The sequence below is a fragment of the Mya arenaria genome, chromosome 8 (assembly GCF_026914265.1).
Source record: "Mya arenaria isolate MELC-2E11 chromosome 8, ASM2691426v1".
In the NCBI taxonomy this organism is placed as follows: Eukaryota; Metazoa; Mollusca; class Bivalvia; order Myida; family Myidae; genus Mya; species Mya arenaria.
The window spans coordinates 20,263,254-20,285,628 of record NC_069129.1 but is presented as its reverse complement, the minus strand read 5'-3'; the positions used below and the strand labels follow the sequence as shown (position 1 = coordinate 20,285,628).

Below are 22,375 nucleotides of genomic sequence, written 5' to 3'. Positions count from 1 at the left end.
TTTATGAAATGCTACCAAAAGAATAGTATCAAAACAAGAATAATGATTACAAAAGCCGAACAGTAGTGTATAAGTTTGTATTTGTTCAGGTGTATGTTTGGTATCTTTTGGGGGACTTCCTGTCAAATATAAGTTCCAGGGGCCAGGCATCATAATATACTACATGTATGAAGGTTGCTCAAGCAAAAAAAAAAATTGATTTGGTTAGGGTTACATTTGTTTCAAAAACAGGTAGGGTAGGTAGGCTTTTTATTTTTTTATTTTCCTTATTAGGCTTTATATAAGAACAGTATTGTCATCGTTGGAAAATGGTGTTAAAGTAATCTTCTGTATAAAGCATTAATGGTTTTAAACTACATATTAAAACAAATCTAATTTTTTTTTTTAAAAATCAAAAGATTGGTACCAAAATATGCATGTATTCATTGTATTGTACATTATTTCTGAAAGTACAAAAAGGATACAGGGGATCCTAGGAGGCCCTTTAGAACAAAGATGAAAATTTTTATAACTAAATTAACATTTCATTCATTTTCACCTTTCAAGGAATTAGTTATGTTATGTGGTTATTACTTGAACATTTCAGCGAAAACATTGCTGGATACCTTCTTATCTATATAACTATGTAAAGAGTTATATATATTGTTTATTTAATCTCTGCTTCAAATAGCATTCTATGCCTCTTTCTGGATATTTAGTTAGAATCTGTAGAGTCAAAAGAACATGTTGATTTTGATGATAGCTAATATTTTTATTTGCAGATAATAGCCTGTTTGAATAAAAATATTCATATCTCTGCACCCTTGGTTAGGTTAAAATTTATGATGATAAACATGCATTATAAAATGACTCTCCTTCAATGTGATTATTCACAGCTATCGGATATCAATGAATGTATTTTACTTCCTTGTTAAGATTTGTTGACGCAAAAGCTTCAATACTGAAATCTTGCTTAAAGTTGTGACATTTAACAGAAATATTGCATGGAATACTCAAACTTTCTGGTTTAAAATGGCTTCAAAGCTCACTGGGTCCTTGAAAGACTCAATGTCAATGGCATCTGATTTGATCCATGACTTTGTCTGCTCTCCATGTCAAGAAGACAAGCTAAATACTGAAGCCAAGTATTTCTGTAGGGATTGCTCTAAGTACTACTGTGACCAATGCCTGACATTTCACTCCAAAATCATGAAACAGCATGCTGTGTTGGGCTATGAGGATGTGGACAAGTGGGGAGGGCGGGGCGACACCCTCATTTCATGTGACCTTCACTCTAGTAAGGTCATTGAACTTCTGTGTGAGGACCACGCTGAGATGTGCTGCCAACTCTGTGTGACCTTGAATCACAGGTTTGTGATTTACTTAATATGATTCAAGAAGTCAGACAAAGTAATATTGGTAACAAGTTATTAAATCTTTGATAATTATAGGATTTATGTGGCCAAGATTAAGAGAAAAGCAAGTTGTTACTTCTCCAAACATAACTGATTGTTAAAAACCTTTGTAATGAGTCTAATCTTGTTTTATTTTCATTGTTTATGATTGTTGTAGAAGTCATAAATCAAATTAAATCTTAAACAGGTCCACACTAACAACCAAATCTAATCAAAATGAGCTCTAACTAGGTCCACAGATATATAGATTGTGATCAAAATGAACAGCAATAAGCAGGTGAAATAAGAATATAAATATAGTTTTCCATATTTGAGCATTAAGAATGATAACCTTGAATCATTATAACTTAATTAACAGTTGTAAGTGTGATATAAAGGAAATACCACAAAGATAATTCATCTTATACAACTGTTTCAGTCTGTCAGAAGTGTTAGACATAAATAGACGTCATATGATACACAATTGAACTCAAAGAGTTCAGGAAATAAATGTTAGTAAGCGAGCCTTTGGCAAACTAACTAACACAATTCATGGATGAGTTGAATAAAATTATGTATGATATGATGATGAGTGTCAGATTCTTTATATCACATGCTTTTCCAGTAGAAAATAGCAAGATCGACCTACCTATTTCACCTGTTCTAGTGATCATGAGCCGAATACAACAAAGCAATGCCATTTCCCTCGCTACATGCATTCCAGAAATGTTGTACCCGGAATGATTTAAACCACAGAATAATCTGATCGTTAAATTATGTTAATGCATAATAATTCGATATCCAGTAAGAATAATAACAAAAACAATATATTTAAACAAAATCTGATTCTCATATCTTGTAAAATAACATCATAATGTGTTATATGTTCATGACATCATTTCCTGTTTATACAAATCAAGTACAGTACCGTATGTCATTCAAAATGTTTTTCACAAAACAGTGATTTTTTTGGAAATATTTTTACCGCCTGTGCCCTGCAAATTGGGAAAAAAATCCAGATTGGGAAAAATACAAAATCAGATCAAAATAGGAAATATAATGGCAAATATACATGTTTTCACCTTTTTATGCATACTTTATTCTGTGAAAGAGTTAATCTTGTCAAGATTTTGTTTATTTATTAAGAAATTCATTGCTTTTTTATTCACTATTGAACATAACAGGCATTTATCAAATTGGGAAAAACTCTATTTTTGGGGGGAAAAATGGACATTTTTTTGCAAGGGGAAACAGCCTTAAGGCAGTAAATTGCACCAAAAAAAATCACTGCAAAATCAAGACCAAAAAATCACCTTTAACTCTGAAGATTTAGATGGAAAATTATTATACTGTTCTCAAATAAACCCCTATCATTAATACAAAATGAGAAATTAAGGTATGACTTGCTAAAATATTGCAAATTTATGCAATTATTTTTTTCCATTAATTTGTTTTCAAACATGCGGAGTAAAACATTTTCTGACCAATAGAAAAAGTGTTATATTATACATGTGTAATACATAAAAATATGTGATGGCTAAATTAACTGCAACCAAGGTATAGCTTGTGATCAATAATTTTATTACATGTTTTTTGCTGAAAAACAGTTCAGTTCACAAAAAAATAAAAACAAGAGATGTCACAGGATAATATGTGACAAATGCTCCAGAAAGACCCAGAAGGACAGACTTTTGAGACTACATATGGACAGATAGCCTTGATTATGTAACACATATTCTTGATGACCTACCCTACCTTCTTATTGATCTGTAACAAGAGCAATGTATGTACAAGGAAATGACAAGTCACTGCAAGTTCGAGTTCTTCAGTTATTGATAACAACAGATTTTAACCCTTTACTTCATAGATACGCAATTTTACTTATCTATCCATAGCTTTATAGATACGGATCTTTATGTTTTATCGATAGCTTCATAGATACGTAATCCTACGTATTCGTAATGTAGGGGCATTTATTTTCATACCTGATGCTTGTTTATTCGCTATAAATTCATATTCATGAAGTATAAACATGGATAAATACAATGCACTAAAAAAACACTATGTTACTATTCGGAATTTCGGAAAATCGCGAAATAAGGTCACTGGTATCAAAGATGCGTAAAACGTTGACTGCGCAGGTTTGTGGGCATTCCTGTCTCGTTTTCCTCGTGGAAATTTACACAATACTGCAAGTTATAACTATAACTATACCTGGACTAGCTAAAGAACTTCAGCGAACACGTTATATATTACCTTTTTGGACGTGTTAGCTGAAGAGAACGCCGTATCCAAACCCTACCAGAATTCGTGACATTTTTATGTCACGCTGTTATTTCACTTGTATGCATTGTACAGACAAAATAACTATATCCTCAGGTAAATGAAGTAAAATGCAGTTCACAAACACATTTTAAAAACCAAAAAACGCTTTATAGATAGTTAATTTATCATTTTAATAAATCCGATTATAAGCATTCCTTAACTAGGTCATAGTTGTTTTCAAATTTAATCACGTGATAACAAGATTTTCAGAAAATACCCATGTGACCTACATTTGACCTCACACATGTAGTGTTTATTTTGCTGTTATTTTTTCTATTTCGAATAATAAGTAAATAACTAAAAACAAAATTGGAATAAATAAGCTGTTTTTACTTATCAAAAGGTATTTTCAACCTTACTGCAATTGGTTTCAACTAAATGAACAATGTGAATCCGATGCTATAAATAGAATCCAGCGACGTCATCATGGTCATGTGATTGCAGAGTCATCATCTTACTTAGTTGATTCTGGTTGACTTTTATATGGGGGTTCCGCCATAACTTTAATGTGTTGTAAACATCAAAAAAATAAATATCAACATTAAAGTTATGGAAGCCAGAACTATACCTGGACAGGCAATAAACGATATAAATTTAGTAAACAACAACATGAAGGCCTCATTTAGTAGTTGAATAATAACTTTATTTGTACATTGTAGTGTTAATAACCGAAAGTTATATGTACTGTGACTGTTGATCAACTTTTCTTTTTTTTTCTTCTGTTTCATATATATAAATATACCGTGCTTCTTTGTTGTGAATTATTTTTTAATTCTGTCCATCTTGGTTTCAATTCAGGTTGCATTAAATGAATTATAAAAATATGTTGTTTATATAATATTTTGTGTTAAATAAAAGTGTAATAAAAATTAATTTTCATCAAATTTGACATATTTTTCTGTTTATTTATGAACATCATGCGGAAATAATTTAGATAACAAAATAAAATTTATATGAATGGATTGGAAATTTAATTCTCTATAAACTTTACATTGATGACTTATTGATTAAACCAAAAGAAATACTAAGAAAATAGGTTTGTAATACAAGAGGGTTAAAATTCCAATAATATCAATAATCTCCTATGAAGTAGGGGTACTGATATGAACTGATAAGCCATACACTGGCAGCCTGAGATGGCTTAGGTTTACATGAAGTAAAGGGTTAAGCTCGAGGTCACTCACCATAAACTTGACCTTTCACCTACCAACCTCAAAATCAATATCACTGATCTGCTAGTCATTACCAACCTGTGTACCAAGTTTGAGGTACATGTGCTGAAAATTGATTTTCAGCTTGAGGTCATCACGACCTTGACTTTTGTCTAACTTTGTAACGAAAGCCAATCAATGGTAAGGGTAGTTTCTCAGGAACATAAGAAATGCGTAAAATTAAGAAAGGGCAATAACTCTTTCAAAAAAGGTCAAATTGCAAAAGCCTGACAATATGCGCTGCGTCACTATATAGTCATAAACATAAGAGGAGTTGCGATTTAGAAACCAATATTAAATGTAAAATAAAGAAAGGGCAAGAACTCTTTAAAAAATGGTCGAATCGCAAAAGCCCGACAATATGCACTGCCTCACTATATAGTCATCAATCTGTGAAAGTTTGGGAGTTGTGAAAAAGACAATTTTAAATGTAAAATAAAAAAAGGGCTATAACTCTTTCAAAATGGTTGAATCACGAAAGCCCGACAATATGCGCTGCGTCACTATATAGTCATCAATCTGTGAAAGTTTGGTAGAAATCGCATGTAAAACGTAAGAGGAGTTGCGAAGAAACCAATTCTAAATGTAAAATAAGCAAAGTGCAATTACTCTTTCAAAAATAGTCAAATCGCAAAAGCCAGACAATATGCGCTGCAACACTTTATGTTCATCAATCTGTGAAAGTTTGGTAGAAATCGCATGAAAAACGTAAGAGGAGTTGCGAAGAAACCAATTTTAAATGTAAAATAAAGGTAAAATAAGCAAAGGGCAAGAACTCTTTCAAAAATAGTTGAATCGGGAAAGCCCGACAATATGCGCTGCTTCACTTTATGATCATCAATCTGTGAAAGTTTGGTAGAAATATCATGAGAAATGTAAGAGAAGATGCAAAGAAATGAATGTGGGACGGACGGACTGACGCACACGCACGCACGCAAACGTGCCTACCATTACTATATCCCCTCGCCTTTTCAAGGCGGGGGATAACAAAGAGACAACAAAAGCATATTCCTAGACAAAAAACACTTGCACACACATAGTTCAATCAATGGCCTGTTGATAAATATTTGGATTAACTTGTTTATCTTTTCACAGAAATCAAAGACAGTTCACACATACAACTACATTTTTGATTCTATGAACTGTCCTCCTGTCACAAATTTTCTTTATTTAATTCTCTCTACAACAGGATGTGCAGAAGCATCAATTTGATCTCAGACCTGGCCAAGGATATACACAAGATGGCAGACTTCAAGCAGCTTCCCTCTAAGGTTGCTAATGTAACAACAAGTCTAAACCAAATAAGAGAGGTCAGAAAGAAGAACCAAGGCTCCTTGAAGACCTCTGGCAAGTCTATGCTGACAAAGATCAAGGACCTGAGGACGTCACTGAACAAGCTGCTAGATGAGATGGAGAAGAAGACAGTGGAACAGATGGACAGTGTCCTGGCTAACATGGATGACACACTACAGAAGGACATTGACTCCTGCACAAGCATCCATGACCAGCTGAAGGCCTTGATGGATACCATTCAAGCCCAGAGCAAGGACGATGAGCCAAGCTCCTACATTGGCTTCAGGAAGTGTGAAAAGAAGATGGCAGAGGCCAACAGCCTGCTCCAGGAGTTATCGACCAAACCTGAACTGACTGCAACATTCAAGCCTGAAACCACAATTACCAAACTGCTGTCTGATTTTAACACACTGGGCAATGTTCTAGAAAACTCTGAAATACAGATTGAACATCATCTGTCTGACATTAAGTCTTCTAAACAGACTCATATCTTCAGGGTTTTAAAGACTGAGAACAAATCAACATTTAATGTGAAAGCCAAGCCAGATACAGATGTCTGTTATATTATTGGTATAACAGAACTTCCAACAGGAGAGATCATTCTTGCAGATAACCGCCATAACAGAGTGAAGGTATTGAACAGGGAGTATAAGGTAATAGCCCAGTGTGATGTCCCTATAGAGCCCAAGGACATATGTCATATCACAGGAAATCAGGTGGCTGTAGCAGTTAACTGGCCTCCAGCTGTCAGGCATGAGGTCCACTTTCTCACCGTGTCAGCTGGCACCATTATGATGACCAGGAAGTTCTCAGTTGACCACGACTGCATGTCCATCAGGCACCATGGGGACCAGCTTTATGTCGGCTCCATCACAGCCCTGTACATCTACACCAAAGCCGGCAAGCAAGTCAAGACGATACTTGAAAACAGATCAGGAAGGCAGACAGTGATTCACTTTGATTTGAACCAAGATGGCAATAAGATCTACATAAGTAACTATTACAATCCCGAACTAATTACAATTGATATGAATGGCAACATTCTAGCTACACTGCATGATCCAGACATGTATTTTGCATATGGTGTACATGTGAGTGAGGATGGCCATGTGTTTGTGTGTTCAGGGCACAACAACACAGTGGTGCAGGTTGACCAGCAAGGCAAGAAGAAGCTGGCCACACTGGTCAGGGAGGGGGATGGCATCTTCCATCCAAAGGCAGCCTGTTACAGTACTCACACTGGCAGGCTAATTGTTGTGGGAGAACAAAATGATATTCTGGTGATGGAACTACAGTAGAGAGACAGAGGAAAATGTCTACAACAGGAATCAGTTGTGAACAGAGTTGACGATGTGCTGAATGGAAACACTATTACACAGAGATCAAATACAACCTAGTAATATTGTTATCATGTGTGTATTATGTGTGTTACATTTTATTTTAAGTGCATTTATGTGTTAGCTATAAACAAAATTGTAATTTAATGGATGTTATTGGGGAGGGTTTTATTTAGTGATGATATAAAGGATATTTGTTTATTTCAGTGTAAGATCGTATTTTATTTAACGAGTGTCATAGAAAAACATATTTTCAAGAGTGGCGAAGCCACGAGTGAAAATGTAGTTTTTTCTATGATCACGAGTGAAATTAAATACGATCTTACACTGAAATAAACAAATTTTCTGTTTCTTTTATGCTTATTTTCGGAGTTTTATTTGTTTTTTATTTATTTCTGAATTACCCCCCTTTTTTGAAAAGGGTGGGCTTTACGCCGCTACCCGTGGGGCGCCCCTCGTGCATAATTATAGCTGTCAACTTTTCTACTGTCTGTTTGCTGAGAAATAGTTCTCTGCTATTCATTCTTATAGCTTAATTTTCGCTCGTTTTTTATTGCAAAGCTTTATGAACAGTAAACAATGAAGTATTATTAGTGCACATATGTTCCAAAAAATAATGAAAACACTTTTTATTTTAAGATGGGCATGAATACATAACCAAATTACTACCCCGCTATTTAAAGAATGAAAATTTGGAAGGTCAAATGTGTTAGCAAAACAAATGTGGATACTCATTGGATTTTAACCATTTTTCTTTGTTTAAGACTGCATGTACGCGTGTTTTTATAGTAAGTTAATATTCAGTCATCTTACTGTCAGAGACCAGTCTGTTTCGCTTTAAAATGTTTGTTTTCCAGATAAAGAGAAAATGCCACGCTAGTTTGTTGGCACATTTTGAGGTGTGGGTGGGGTAAAAAATATCGGATCTAAATTGTTGTGTGAATTCTCCAGGAAGCTCATTTTACGTACTACAACGGTTAACAGTTCAAAATACATTTGAACGATGATATAAAATTTTATTTATGTTCGAACAGTTGTTTTTGTCTGTAATTTGTTTGGTATGAAAGCAAATGTTCGAACATTCAACTTCAAAGATCAGTAAAATGTTTGATAAACGGGATAACCGGTAATAAGCGGTAAGTTGTTAATTTCCAATTATATATTTATTTAAATTTATAAAATATTTCTTTATTTTTTTAAACATTTTTTTGACATAATTTACGGAAGTCCAGTGTTCTGTTTTGATCAAGGCAAGTACATGTAACAACAAAGGAATTTCAAAGTAGTTCTGAAAGTTGATATTTTCACTCCTTATTTTGCAGTGAAAATATCAAATTGATATTTTCACTGTTGTTATTTCACTGTTAAAACCCCATATTTCATCGTAAAGCATGAAAGAAAACAGGATATACAAAATGATCAAGATAAAGTGAATTTTCATATTATAATAATTTTTTATCAATAACTAATCATGTGTATTTTTTCCTTTGTTAATCAAATTAATCACTATGTTATATAATACTGGGTAATTTAATGTGCACTACGTACTCCAATAAACCGTAATGTGAATAAACAAGCTGGTTAAGTTTTATGTGAAAATAGTACAACATGTCTCTCCTACTTGTACTATTGCCTTCAACAAGTATTAAAATCATCATCGGAACCTGCACTATTTTATACCAATTACTCTACAGAATAAACAGTGGAAAAATAGGCTAGCAGAACTTCATAATACATTAATATTCATATTCAACCTTAGCTTCTCACCTTTTCTAAATTGCCGGAGGCGTTCAATCAAACATACAACATTTACATCTTTAATAATTCATGAGCACATGGCTTCTGCAGTAAATATACTCAGGGTATTGACCTTTGAGACCTCAAATGCAATTCCTTTGAGGTCCTCCATAATACAAAGTTTTAGCAAGATATGTCAACCCTAGCTAAAGTTATTCAGTTTCAACCCTTTTTCTATTTTTAGTAACAGTGACCTTGACCTTGGCCACAAAATCAATTCCATAAACAGGTTCCATAAACTCTTCCTATGTACCAATTTCAGTGAAGATATGTCAATCCTAATTAAAGTTATTCAATTTCAACTGTTTTTCTATTTTTATTAACAGTGACCTTGATCGTAGGGGCATAAAACGCAATCCCATAAAAGGTATGGATCCTTAACTTCTTCCTATAAATTAAGATTGGTCGAGATATGTCCACCCTAACTATAGTAAATCAGTTTCATAGGTGGTTTTGACACTGGCCGCCTACTCTAACAACAACAAATGTAATTTTTTCGCAATGAGAAAACCTGGTTAACAAGAGCCGTCATAAGACAGCCCGCTCCACTACGCCGCTTTGACTTAGAAGTGAATATAATAACGGTGTTATATTACCAAGTTTGGTCTCTTTATGTCAAACCTAACTAAAATTATTCGATACATAAGGTGACTTTGATGCTGCCCTCCCATCAGCCCACCCGAACAATGACGCAAGCTTAACTTGATTTCCCATTATGAAAATGTGGTTAAGAATATACAATATGCCTTTCAAAAGAAATTAAAAAGAAATTCAAGGGCCATAATTTGTATTTGGGGTTAAAATGGAGTTATGTTTCTTGTTGTAAGATGGTCATAAATAATTTTGAATTTTATTAAGTGCATTGAATGAACTGTATAGAAGTTTTTTTATTAAAATCCCAACCTGCCCTTAACTTTTACTTGCCTAAAACTTTAACCTAAGTCAATCAGGGGCAATAACTTGTATTAAGGATATGGAGTTATGTAACCTCATTGGGTAACGGTCCTGGACAATTCGTGAAGTATTAAGTCAATTGAATGAAGGGTATAGAGGTTATTAATAAATATCCCACCCTGCCCTAAAACTTTAACCTAAGTTCCATAGTCAATCAGGGGCCATAATTTGTATAAAAGATAATATGGAGTTATCTAACCTCATTATGTGATGGCTCTGAACAACTGTGTGAAGTATTAAGTCAATTGAATGAAGGGTATTGGACTTATAAGTGAAAATCCCAACTTGCCCTACAACTTTACCCGGACACCGACGCTGGGGTGAGTAGTATAGCCCACCTATTTTTCGAATAGTCAAGCTTTTTAAAAATCTTCAAACAAATGAATAGAGAGTGATGAAGCCCTGGATAAACCACATACAAGTTCACTTGAAAGTTGTTTCAATCCAATCTATTGTGAAGCAAACTCGTGAGCGATTATGCTTGAATGATACTTTTCAACATCATGTCAATTACAGGACTTACATGTAGGACACAACCAGCAGTGTGTTTGTGTGAGTTTGCCTTAATTCAACGCTCAAAATGTTAAAGGGGAAAAAGCTTACCTCATATTGTTCCTCATTAGCGAGTGTTGGATGTTTCTTTCTCTGTAGATTCTGTATCAACTCAACATCCTCCTTGCTCAGCACAATGTTCTGACCGGTCAACTTGTTGTAAACTGTACGCCTGATCAAATGAAAGCATTTATAAGCTACCAGTCAGTGAGAAACACACTTGCCCTAGTATTAATGCTGATGAACTTGTATTTTTTGGCATTCATACAAAACAGCATATACGCAGCTAGTTGTCAAACCCCTGCACTGTTTAAATGCTCTCAAGGCCTGATCAAATAATATATTTAGTATAAAACCGGTTTTGATAAAAAATATCATGCCAAGCACAAGTGTTAGATTTCCAGCTTTCTTATCCAGGAGTCTGATTGAATATTTTCCATTTTGGCCTACAAATGATTTAAAAACAGGCTCTAATGGCATTCGCTTAAAAGTTCCCTTTTCAAGGCTGACTGATAAAACATCAGTTTCAAGGATTTGCCTTTACTTTGTGTTATTCAGTAAGGTTATTTATCATTTATTCTCTTTTTTACCTTGATAGTGTAGACAGCCATAATAATAATAATGATTGGAATTTCTCTGTTAGAAACCATATCAAGGCACATGATTACGAACAGTCTCAAGTCCGAGTTTGAATCAGACTCAGAAACGCATTTTAATTAAATAAACAAGAGCTGTCACAGTATGTGACGAATGCCCCCGAGTGTGACATTGACCTACGAACAAGGTCAGTACATGAAAAGTTGATCTTGCCTTTACGTGTCAAATACATATGGCAAGTTATTTTAAATTGCCTCTGAACATAAAAAAATACCACCCATACTTGACAACCTACACTGTTAAGTCCTTATATTCAGAATTCCCTTGTGAATAAACACTGTATCTTTCACCTTAGAGGTAGGGACATGGGTCTTGCACAAGACACGTCGTCTTCGTATGTGGAACACATGTAGCAAGTGATTTTAAAATCTGTCCATACAAGGGAAAGTTACAGCCCGGACACGACAACCTATACTCTATGTCCTTATATGCAGCACTCCATTGTGAATAAACACTAAGTGTGATCTTGACCTTTGAGGTAGGGACACGGGTCTTGCAAGTGACACGTCGTCTTGGTATAAGGAACACATGTGGCAAGTTATTTTAAAATCTGTCCATACAAGGGAAAGTTACAGCCCGGACACGACAACCTATACTCTATGTCCTTATATGCAGCACTCCATTGTGAATAAACACTATGTGTGACCTTGACCTTTGAGGCAGGGACACGGGTCTTGCACGCGACACATCGTCTTGGTATGTGGAACACATGTGGCAAGTTATTTTAAAATCTGTCCATACAAGAGAAAGTTACAGCCCGGACACGACAACCTATACTCTATGTCCTTATATGCAGCACTCCATTGTGAATAAACACAAAGTGTGACCTTGACCTTTGAGGTAGGGACACGGGTCTTGCACGCGACACGTCGTCTTGGTATGTGGAACACATGTGGCAAGTTATTTTAAAATCTGTCCATACAAGGGAAAGTTACAGCCCGGACACGACAACCTATACCCTATGTCCTTATATGCAGCACTTCATTGTAAATAAACACTAAGTGTGACCTTGACCTTTGAGGTAGGGACACCGGTCTTGCACGGGACACGTGGTCTTGGTATGTGGAACACATGTGGCAAGTTATTTTAAAATCTGTCCATACAAGAGAAAGTTACAGCCCGGACACGACAACCTATACTCTATGTCCTTATATGCAGCACTCCATTGTGAATAAACACTAAGTGTGACCTTGACCTTTGAGGTAGGGACACGGGTTTTGCACGTGACACGTTGTCTTGGTATGTGGAACACATGTGGCAAGTTATTTTAAAATCTGTCCATACAAGGGAAAGTTACAGCCCGGACAAGACAACCTATACTCTATGTCCTTATATGCAGCACTCCATTGTGAATAAACACTAAGTGTGACCTTGACCTTTGAGGTAAGGACACGGGTCTTGCACGCGACACGTCGTCTTGGTATGTGGAACACATGTGGCAAGTTATTTTAAAATCTGTCCATACAAGGGAAAGTTACAGCCCGGACACGACAACCTATACTCTATGTCCTTATATGCAGCACTCCATTGTGAATAAACACTAAGTGTGACCTTGACCTTTGAGGTAGGGACACAGGTTTTGCACGGTACACGTCGTCTTGGTATGTGGAACACATATGGCAAGTTATTTTAAAATCTGTCCATACAAGGGAAAGTTACAGCCCGGACACGACAACCTATACTCTATGTCCTTATATGCAGCACTCCATTGTGAATAAACACTAAGTGTGACCTTGACCTTTGAGGTAGGGACACGGGTCTTGCACGCGACACGTCGTCTTGGTATGTGGTACACATGTGGCAAGTTATTTTAAAATCTGTCCATACAAGAGAAAGTTACAGCCCGGACACGACAACCTATACTCTATGTCCTTATATGCAGCACTCCATTGTGAATAAACACTAAGTGTGACCTTGACCTTTGAGGTAGGGACACGGGTCTTGCACGCGACACGTCGTCTTGGTATGTGGAACACATGTGGCAAGTTATTTTAAAATCTGTCCATACAAGGGAAAGTTACAGCCCGGACACGACAAACTATACTCTATGTCCTTATACGCAGCACTCCATTGTGAATAAACACTAAGTGTGACCTTGACCTTTGAGGAAGGGGCACGGGTCTTGCACATGACACGTTGTCTTGGTATGTGGTACACATATGGCAAGTTATTTTAAAATCTGTCCATACAAGAGAAAGTTACAGCCCGGACACGACAACCTATATTCTATGTCCTTATATGCAGCACTCCATTGTGAATAAACACTAAGTGTGACCTTGACCTTTGAGGTAGGGACACGAGTCTTGCACGCCACACGTCATCTTGGTATGTGGAACACATGTGGCGAGTTATTTTAAAATCTGCCCCTACAAGGGAAAGTTACAGAGCCGGACGGACGGTGCGATTTTAATATGCCCACCTTCGGGGGCATAAAAATCATCTTTTCTCCATATGTTTGACATAATTGGACAAGTTTAAAAGGTTAAAACTCAGCAAATTTAAAAATAAATTCTCAATTAGAAAAAAAGTTACAACGAAAATGAAGATTTGTAGATTTGCCTGCCGAGTCTGACTTCGGACTTGAAACTGTACATGCATGTCATCATGGCCCCTGATGTTGTACATAACAGGCCAAGAGAGTCCAAATATTGGCTTATACTGCATTTTTGCCTTTTAACCATACATGTAGATAATTTTACTTCCAGAGTTCACAATACTCGTCTGACACACGAACCAAGAAAAAAACGAGTGGGTCTGATAAAAAATTGCCAAATTCTTAAAAATAATAAAAAGAGAAAGTATAGAAAAGGAGTTATCGGTTGAGTAAAAGCTACAAGTCTTTTGCCACATCCTTGTAACTTAAAATTGATATATTTAGTATCTGTTTATATTGAAATGTACTAAAAAGTAACATAAAATTTGATTAATACAAGGGAGACAATCCAAATCTGCCTACCAGTAGTTAGGATCATCAACTTTATTCAGGAAGTCATCCAAGTTATCTCCCTGCTGTGGTTTAATCAGGCGTCGTCCCTCAACATCGTAGCCAATGTGTTTGAAATTCTTGTACCATTCCATCGGGATGTTACCCACGGTGTTACGGATATCCTGTGATGGAAATGAAATATAGAACGTTTAACTGTGGAAATAGAAACTTGAGTGTGCAAAGCCTTTTAAAGACTTTATCAAAGTCACTGTTCTTCTTAGAAATCAGTCCATCAACATGTTAACATTTTTAATTCTATAAAAAAGGCATGTATTACACTCTACGAAATTAATTAGAGGTCACTTTTTGAACATCTCTTTTAACTTTTACAAATACCTCTAGTCTCGAGAGCCTTGCATTCTTATTAATAAACGTCTATATCAATACCCATAATTACATTTCTATAAGCAACCTTCCTAGAATGTGCTTGGCATATGTCAATTGTTCTATTTCAATAGGTGAACAACTGTAAATGAGACCCTTTATTTTGTTGAGTGTATAATTAAGTCTACATAATAGTTGTAGGGCATTGTACAAGAGTTTGCAGTGATGACATACATATTACCATCCGTTTTCTAAAGAAATAAATGTATGCAATACACCAAGATTGTGTTAAAGCTGCACTCTCACTGATTGTTTTACAATTTTTCTAATATTTTGTCTCGTAATGAGCCAATTTTTCCATAATTTTTTTTAATGTCTTAAAACCAGTGATATAAGAAGGCTGAATAAAGATTAGATTGCAGTTTTTCATATTTACGATTGAAAATTGATGTTTTATGGCTTTAATCATAACTCACTCTTGAAGAAATTGAAATTTTTCGAATGAATGTAACTGGTTGATTGAAAGTTACATTATATGACTAACTTGAATGCCAAAATAAGCTGATTCTGAGACAATTTTTTATAAGAAATGACAAAACTGTCAATCCGTGTGAGTGCTGCTTTAAAGATGCACGCTTACTCCCAGATAAGATGTACCACAATTAATCATATTGTTTTAATATTCAAAAAAAGATGAATAAATGTCGAAATCAAGGGTTCTTATGAAGGATACCTAGTTTAATTTGAAGAAAAATGAGCATAAAACACGGTATTTCTACCTAACGAGACTATAGTAGATCACAGTACATCTTTTTTGACATTCACCAACCATTTAATATTTTGACTCTTTCTGCTGTTAAATACACGGTTACAATCTTGTTATCAGTAGTTAATATTTTGCATAAATGCCTTATTAAGTAAGTAGTTAAAAGTTTATATGTCAAAATTGGTGTTTGTTATACATGTGTATGCTTTGATTTTGAATATAAGTGTCACTTTAAGGAATCTGACCCACAAATTTGTTTAATTTATGATGCCTGGTGACCTCATATTGTTTTGGTTTCATTTGAAAGGGTTTTCTGTACACACAAAAAGGAAATCTTAAAAACTTTATGAAAAAGGTTTTTTTAACAAAGATTGCAAAATCGGTCATTTTAAGTGTGATTTTATTTAAAAAAGGGGGCGGGTCAAATATAGAAACTGTAATTACTTAATGTAAAATGTACTTAAATTCATTTATGATACAGCAAACAAGATCACATGAACCAGAATTCAGCGGCTTTCAGACATTAGCGTATTACCTTTTTAATCAAACAGTATATATATATACAACATCTGAGGTCCTTTTAAAGATGAGTTTTTTTACCTCTTCATCTGACGAATCTTCAGCATACTCATCAAAATTAACTTTCGAGGCAGATGGTTTACTTTCATCATTGCCTAACAACTTGATTGGCTTTATATCAGCTAAGTCATCATCATTGTCAAACAACATGGTTGGCTTTGTATCAACTAAGTCATCATCATCATTGTCTTCTTCGTCACTTGAGTCTTCATCATCACTTTCATCCCCATCTTCATTGCTGCTCTCATCCTGTAAAGTACCGAAATGATATATGTGTCCTTATTTATCTAGTTCTCACAATACCTATTTGGGGATTTTAAGCATTAATGAGTGCTCAAAGCTGTGAAATCTTACCGAGACTAAGTCGTTTTAACTAGCCCGAAATTTATCTCACCTTTATTTTGTGCTTAATCTTTATAAAACATCAATCACAGACAAAACATATATGCAAATAATAATTTCGAGTTTAATACTGTACATGATTGATGAATAAAAATACAATTCAGGTACTATCTAGTTTTTAAAAAAAAATGATTGTACTATCTATGGTCAGTTACTTGAGTGGAACTGATTATCGATAGTAAAACTGGAACCGATTCCCAACACTAGTGTCAACTCAAATCACAACAACCCATCTCACAACAAGGCAAAGACAATATCTCAACCTTTTCAATCACTGAAATCAGAATTATGGATGAAAACGCCCAAAATCTTACACTAAGTGCTTGCTGTTTGGCATCAATTTTTTCTAACAAACCCTGCTAATGCTACATAAAATCCCGATTTTCAGCAAGGCTAGAAAGTATTTTATATGGCTTGCAGGCTTGTTATAATTTTGACCGCTGCCTTCTTCTTTCAATTATCAAGATAGAACAGACAAGAATTTTAAATAGATAATAATAAACACTTTTTTATAAGTAGGCAACATATTAAGACAAAAGCATCACATTCTATTATACATATAAAACACATATCTTATTTCAAATGTGGCTGTCATAATAAGCAAAGCAATAATAATTAATCCTTATAATAAAACAGAACAAGCAGGGACACACACATAAATAATAAGACATTGTATCAATTAAGATGATTTATTCAGGGTTTCCGCCAGCCCTTTATGGCTTGTCGGGCCCGACGTGCCTTCCGCTGGCAAGGCTAATTACCGACACGCGTTAATTATGCCGACATGCTTTAATCCGCGTAGCGACAATCCTTATCAAAACAATCAACAGTTTTGACAATACACAGCGATTGCAACGGTTGACTGACAGCCAGAAGGCGTGTCGGAACTATTACGGCATTTGTATCAGCCATTCAGAATCGACGACAGCATGAAGGCGTGTCGGTGAGGTTCAACAGTGCAATTAACCAAACTCCTCCTATTCTTTATCAAAATGGGAATGAGTGAAAAACACCACTGTCGTAATTGCGACCTTCATCCCTATAATCATCTATGAACGCAAAGTAAACAATAAGTGTTAATTGATTTCGGTAACATAAATCATGTGTCGTTTTATTTTGTTTCTTAATCCAGAGTCCGTTTGTTAACCAATTATTAAATTGTAATTGAGCACCGTGTTAAGATATCGGTGTTATTATAAACAAGGGTTATGCTATGTCGTCGTATGTAATTGAGTCGCGTTCCCGTCTTTAGTTTAGTGTAAAGTTATATTTTGTGTTGCTTATTATTCTTCGATTATTTTATCGTACTTTTAATTTATTTAGAAAAAAGATAAATAAATCTGAAAATACACATTACATTCCCTTTAAGTTATTATTTAGCTGACCCGGCTTTAAAAATATTAGCTGTTGCAGCTTTAAATACAAATAATAATAATAAACTCGCTTTGCTCCGGGCTCTTTTGTGTTCCAGCATGCAGCGTGCTTTACACGTTTTGCTGTGACGTCAACGGTGTCAATATAAATAATACCCGCACTAAACGAAACATGAGTCGAATATTGTATTGTCGGAAAACTTGAGAAATACCAATAATTAATGAAGAGAAACCATTACACCTTTTCACAAATATTTTTAATGTTAATCGGACTTGAGTTGGTAATTCTAAATCATAGGGAACATAACTGTAAACTTGTTTAAAATGCAGAAAATTGCACCATTTTGGATACGAAAATAAAAAATAATCGACGTCAGGAGGGGACACCCCTCCCAAACCCTCCCCTTCCGACATGCCTTATGAAATTCCTGGCGGAAACCCTGTTATTTGTAAAAGCGAATTGTGAAAAACTGTTTCCTGACTTACTGACATATCCTCCTCCTCCTCCTCCTCCAACTCTGAATACTGGCTGGAGTCTGAGTCATCTGACCCCTCACCAACCTTAGCATCTTGATCATCCACATCACTGTTTTCAGAAGCATCCTCTTCATCTGCCGGAGCATCCACAAATAAATCCACCTGTTTTATAAAACCAATAGTTAATATCACTGGCAGTTCATCTGGCAACAAATGATATGAAATACAACCGGAAATTTAAAAAAAAAGAGTTTGTAAGATGAACTCATTTTATAACAATTTATTTTAAGCTTTTTATTACACTTTTGGCAATCAAATGGGCGATAGCAGTTCTCTTCAGGATAATATATTTAATCTTATTGCCCCTAAATATTCCGGTAGGAAGCTGTCCAAACCAATTTGCCCAAAGCCATTGTTAACATGATGTTTGTCGAAAAAGTTAAAAACAAGACCTGTTTTCTAACTAATTGTATTTACAATGAGAAGATAAGGCTAGCACGTTCATCGCTTAAATTAAGGTACAAAGCCTGGTATCATTTTTATTTTATTTTTTTGGCCTGCACCAAATTTGACTCAACCATTTGGACAAGCTGACTGAATTTTAAACACATTATTTTTTTTTCCCCAGACTTTTGGACAAGTGGTATCAGAGAATTTTTTGTTAATTTTACTGCCAATTATGGGCTTTGTGTCCTTGCTAAATAAGTTCATATTTTCCAAATGTTTTTGTTTTTTTATTAATTGCTTTTCCCTTACTAACTGAATTTCTTTTTATCTTGTCCATTTCCCATTTTAATTGAAGATATTCCCAATATAGACATTCGTGTTTCATGGACAAATCCTCGTTCTTAACATTGTACAAGTCTCTTGTTCGTTCCCACTTGGACTATGGAAATTTAATATACTTCCCATACACGAAGAAATGTAAGCAAGTTCTGGAGAATGCACAACGTAGAGCCACAAGACTAGTACCTGAATTTCGTGGACTTTCCTATCAAGAACGATTGAATGAACTGAATCTCCCAACATTGGACTACCGTAGAAAAAGATTTGATATGATACAAGTTTTCAAAATTATTCACGAAGTTGATGACATCAATGCAAGTGTATTTTTCAATTTTGCAGACAATAGTGGAACAAGAGGTCACTGTTTGAAGCTTGCAAAGCCTAAAGCTCACAAGTCTATTCGATTAAATTCTTTCGGACATCGTACTATATCCACTTGGAACGGCCTTCCACATAATATTGTTACATGCAGCACCGTGAACAGTTTTAAATCACAACTGGATAAGTTATGGCACACAAACGTTTTGATCTAAGTGATGTGTATTAATTCATCAATAAATTCATCAGTAATTAATCAGACCGGAGTGAATTCAATATTTTCATTGATAAACAAAATCAGACTGGAGTGGAGATTTGCATAGAAGAAATCTAAAGGGATCAACTAGCCTAAAGGGCTAAACATTTCCCTAGAAGACACAAGGTAGACAAAAGGTAGGTAATGAGGACTGGTAATAAAAAATTCAAAGAATATCTTTCATCTTGTCAGAAAACCGAAAAATAGCTGATATTAATTTTGTTAACAGTTTTTTTTGTCAGGATTACTTTGCAGGACTCCTGTTCTAATTTTATGTTTGTCATACAAAGTGTAATTCAAAAAACAGGTTTTACAGAAAATTAGTGTTAAAGTCTTCAGTTACCAACAGCAGTTTCTCTGTGTCCAAGCAAAGAATAATTTATATATATTTCAAGTATCTCAATGTTCCCTAACATTTAGTTCTAAAAAATGACTGAATCATACTTTGAGTAAAAAACTTATTCGATTACCAATACACACTAGTGCCAAACATGATTTTGTGAGTGATTTGTTTAATTCAAAAATCCATTTCTCAGTATTTATGTAATGTTCATCAGTATTGTATTAAAAAGGACAGTTCATTTATTTACAAGATGTTGTTTTGTATATTATAAAGAAAGTCTATTTACACATTCAATACATAAAAAAACATATGTGAAAGCAGATAATTAAACCATCTATCATACAAGTGAGATAATAACTATATTCTTATTTTCCCTATTTTGCGATTTTTAACACATTTACTTGGTATTTGGACAGCATTGTTTGGCCAGTCGAGCAATTGGTCCGTTAAGGATGATCTCTTGGACTGAGAATCATAAAAAAAAAATGTGTTTGTACTCTTATGATACACATAATAAACAAATAATCAACTTTTTGTCGTTTTTTTTTACATATTAAATATTATACAATTCCATACAATCTTTATCATTCACAAGTTATGAAGATTAGCAGATTTCTGGTTGAGACATGTGCGGAAACGAGCTCAGATCTACAAGAATTTTTCGATAAAACAACTGTATATGTAGCATGCATGTTCAGAAGGAAGTTATCTTCAAGGTGCAATCGTTCAACAAGCACAAACTAGTAGCGTTTTCACAATGCAGTCCAAATACCAAGTATCAGTGATTTTTAAGGCTTATTTTCCAAAAAATACTTATCATAAGGAATACAGAAGAATCTCAAGTCTGTGATGAAAAGCGGTTAAAGTCACGGTAAAATTTTACCAAAAAAACTTTGTAGTAATTAAGGTCGAATTCTTGCACGAAAAACCAGAAAAGCAAATAATAAAATGAACATGTAAAATGTGTGCTGTCTCGAAAACACATTACATTTGCTTATGAACACGAGAGACAATAAAACATAAATATAAAATTTCAACACTTACACCGCTGGTCAATATTTCTTCATTTTTGTTCACATCGGCTCTCTTTCGTTTAGACGACATCGCTAAAATATAACAAAAATATGCGAAATCCAAAAACGTGTGGGTCTGACAAGACGGAGATTGAAGAGTTGAAAACTAGTAGACTGGTACCCTTCGTTACTTTTTGATAAAAATCTAACGACAGGTATGCGCCAATCAGAAAAGAAAAAAAGGGTACCAGTCTAAAAACTAGGGCGCAGTCATTCGGAACTCCTCGGCCATTTTTTTTCAAAAACAACGTTTTTGAAAAAAATGGCCGAGGAGCTCCGAATGGGGCGCAGTATGAAATGCATACAACAAAGAAATAGAGTAATGCATACAACATAGGCAAAGAAGGGTTTTCACATTTGCATACAACATACACAAAGAAGGATGGTGAGAAACGCATACAATATAGAATATGAACAAAAATATTGACATTGAAATATAATTGTTTAAATCAATAAATTAGTATGTTTATGAGGTTAGTCAAGTGAGAAATAGTTTATTCACTTTATTTTTGAATTTTGCTTTTAAAACTAAAACCTAATTGATTAGTTTTTCAAACTTTTTGTTTTGTTTGAATAGGGAAAAGAACCTTAAATGAAATCATTAAAATTGGTTTAATAGCTTGAATGAAACAAAAAGTTTATGAAAACTTTGCAATTGGATGAAATAAAGATTGTATTCATTGTGTATACTATATAAGCACATTCATGAAACAGAAACATATCATGTCACACTGCATGATTACAATACATCAGATATAAAATAAATAGATATAAATAATTTCTCATAAGTAAAGTAAAGCACCTGGTACTTGATAAAAGACATACATGTATTTTCAAGAATTATTGTAAATTATTGTAACAATTATAAATTGTATCCAAAATGAACAACACATTTGCATAAATATATTATATAAAAAATGATGAATACAACAGAGAAGCATGTGGGATGGAAAGAGTTTACACATGATAAATGTACATTTATTTGTTTACTATACTGAGTAATTTTTTACTTAAATATTGCATGAAAAACATAGAAATTCCTCAGTGGTTGTTGAATTATCTGAAGGTGTGTTAACACAATATTTGTTGGTCTTGACGGGTGTGGTGAATTTGACATGCAGGCGAAATTGTTGGGTCCATTTTAAAATTATATCTCCACCGTTCTTCATCCTCATCGAAAAGGGGAGACATTA

At 34.6% G+C, this 22,375-nt stretch overlaps 2 protein-coding genes across 2 annotated transcripts in view; one reads left to right on the top strand and one right to left on the bottom strand.

Annotated features, from left to right (window-relative positions):
• The window catches only part of LOC128243713 (ribosome biogenesis protein bop1-like), a 32,323-nt gene extending 11,050 nt beyond the window's left edge, over positions 1-21,273 (bottom strand). Inside the window, exons 1-5 of the mRNA XM_052961632.1 lie at positions 21,154-21,273; positions 18,416-18,568; positions 16,176-16,403; positions 14,456-14,607; positions 10,894-11,014 (exon numbers count right to left, since the gene is read on the bottom strand). Coding sequence (XP_052817592.1) covers positions 10,894-11,014; positions 14,456-14,607; positions 16,176-16,403; positions 18,416-18,568; positions 21,154-21,213 — 714 coding nt within the window. The 5' untranslated portion in view covers positions 21,214-21,273. The remainder of the gene's footprint in view (positions 1-10,893; positions 11,015-14,455; positions 14,608-16,175; positions 16,404-18,415; positions 18,569-21,153) is intronic.
• Positions 922-9,405, top strand: LOC128243714 (uncharacterized). Its single transcript, XM_052961633.1, has 2 exons — positions 922-1,349; positions 6,099-9,405. Exons 1-2 carry the CDS (start codon positions 1,012-1,014, stop codon positions 7,498-7,500), a joined length of 1,740 nt encoding a protein of 579 aa, XP_052817593.1. The 5' UTR covers positions 922-1,011; the 3' UTR covers positions 7,501-9,405.
• Positions 21,274-22,375: the final 1,102 nt, after the last annotated feature.

Coding starts and splice junctions, on each gene's coding strand:
- LOC128243714 (XM_052961633.1), top strand. CDS start 1,012: ATGGCTTCAAAGCTCACTGGGTCCTTGAAAGACTCAATGTCAATGGCA. Junction 1,350..6,098: donor TGTGTGACCTTGAATCACAG/GTTTGTGATTTA, acceptor TCTCTACAACAG/GATGTGCAGAAGCATCAATT.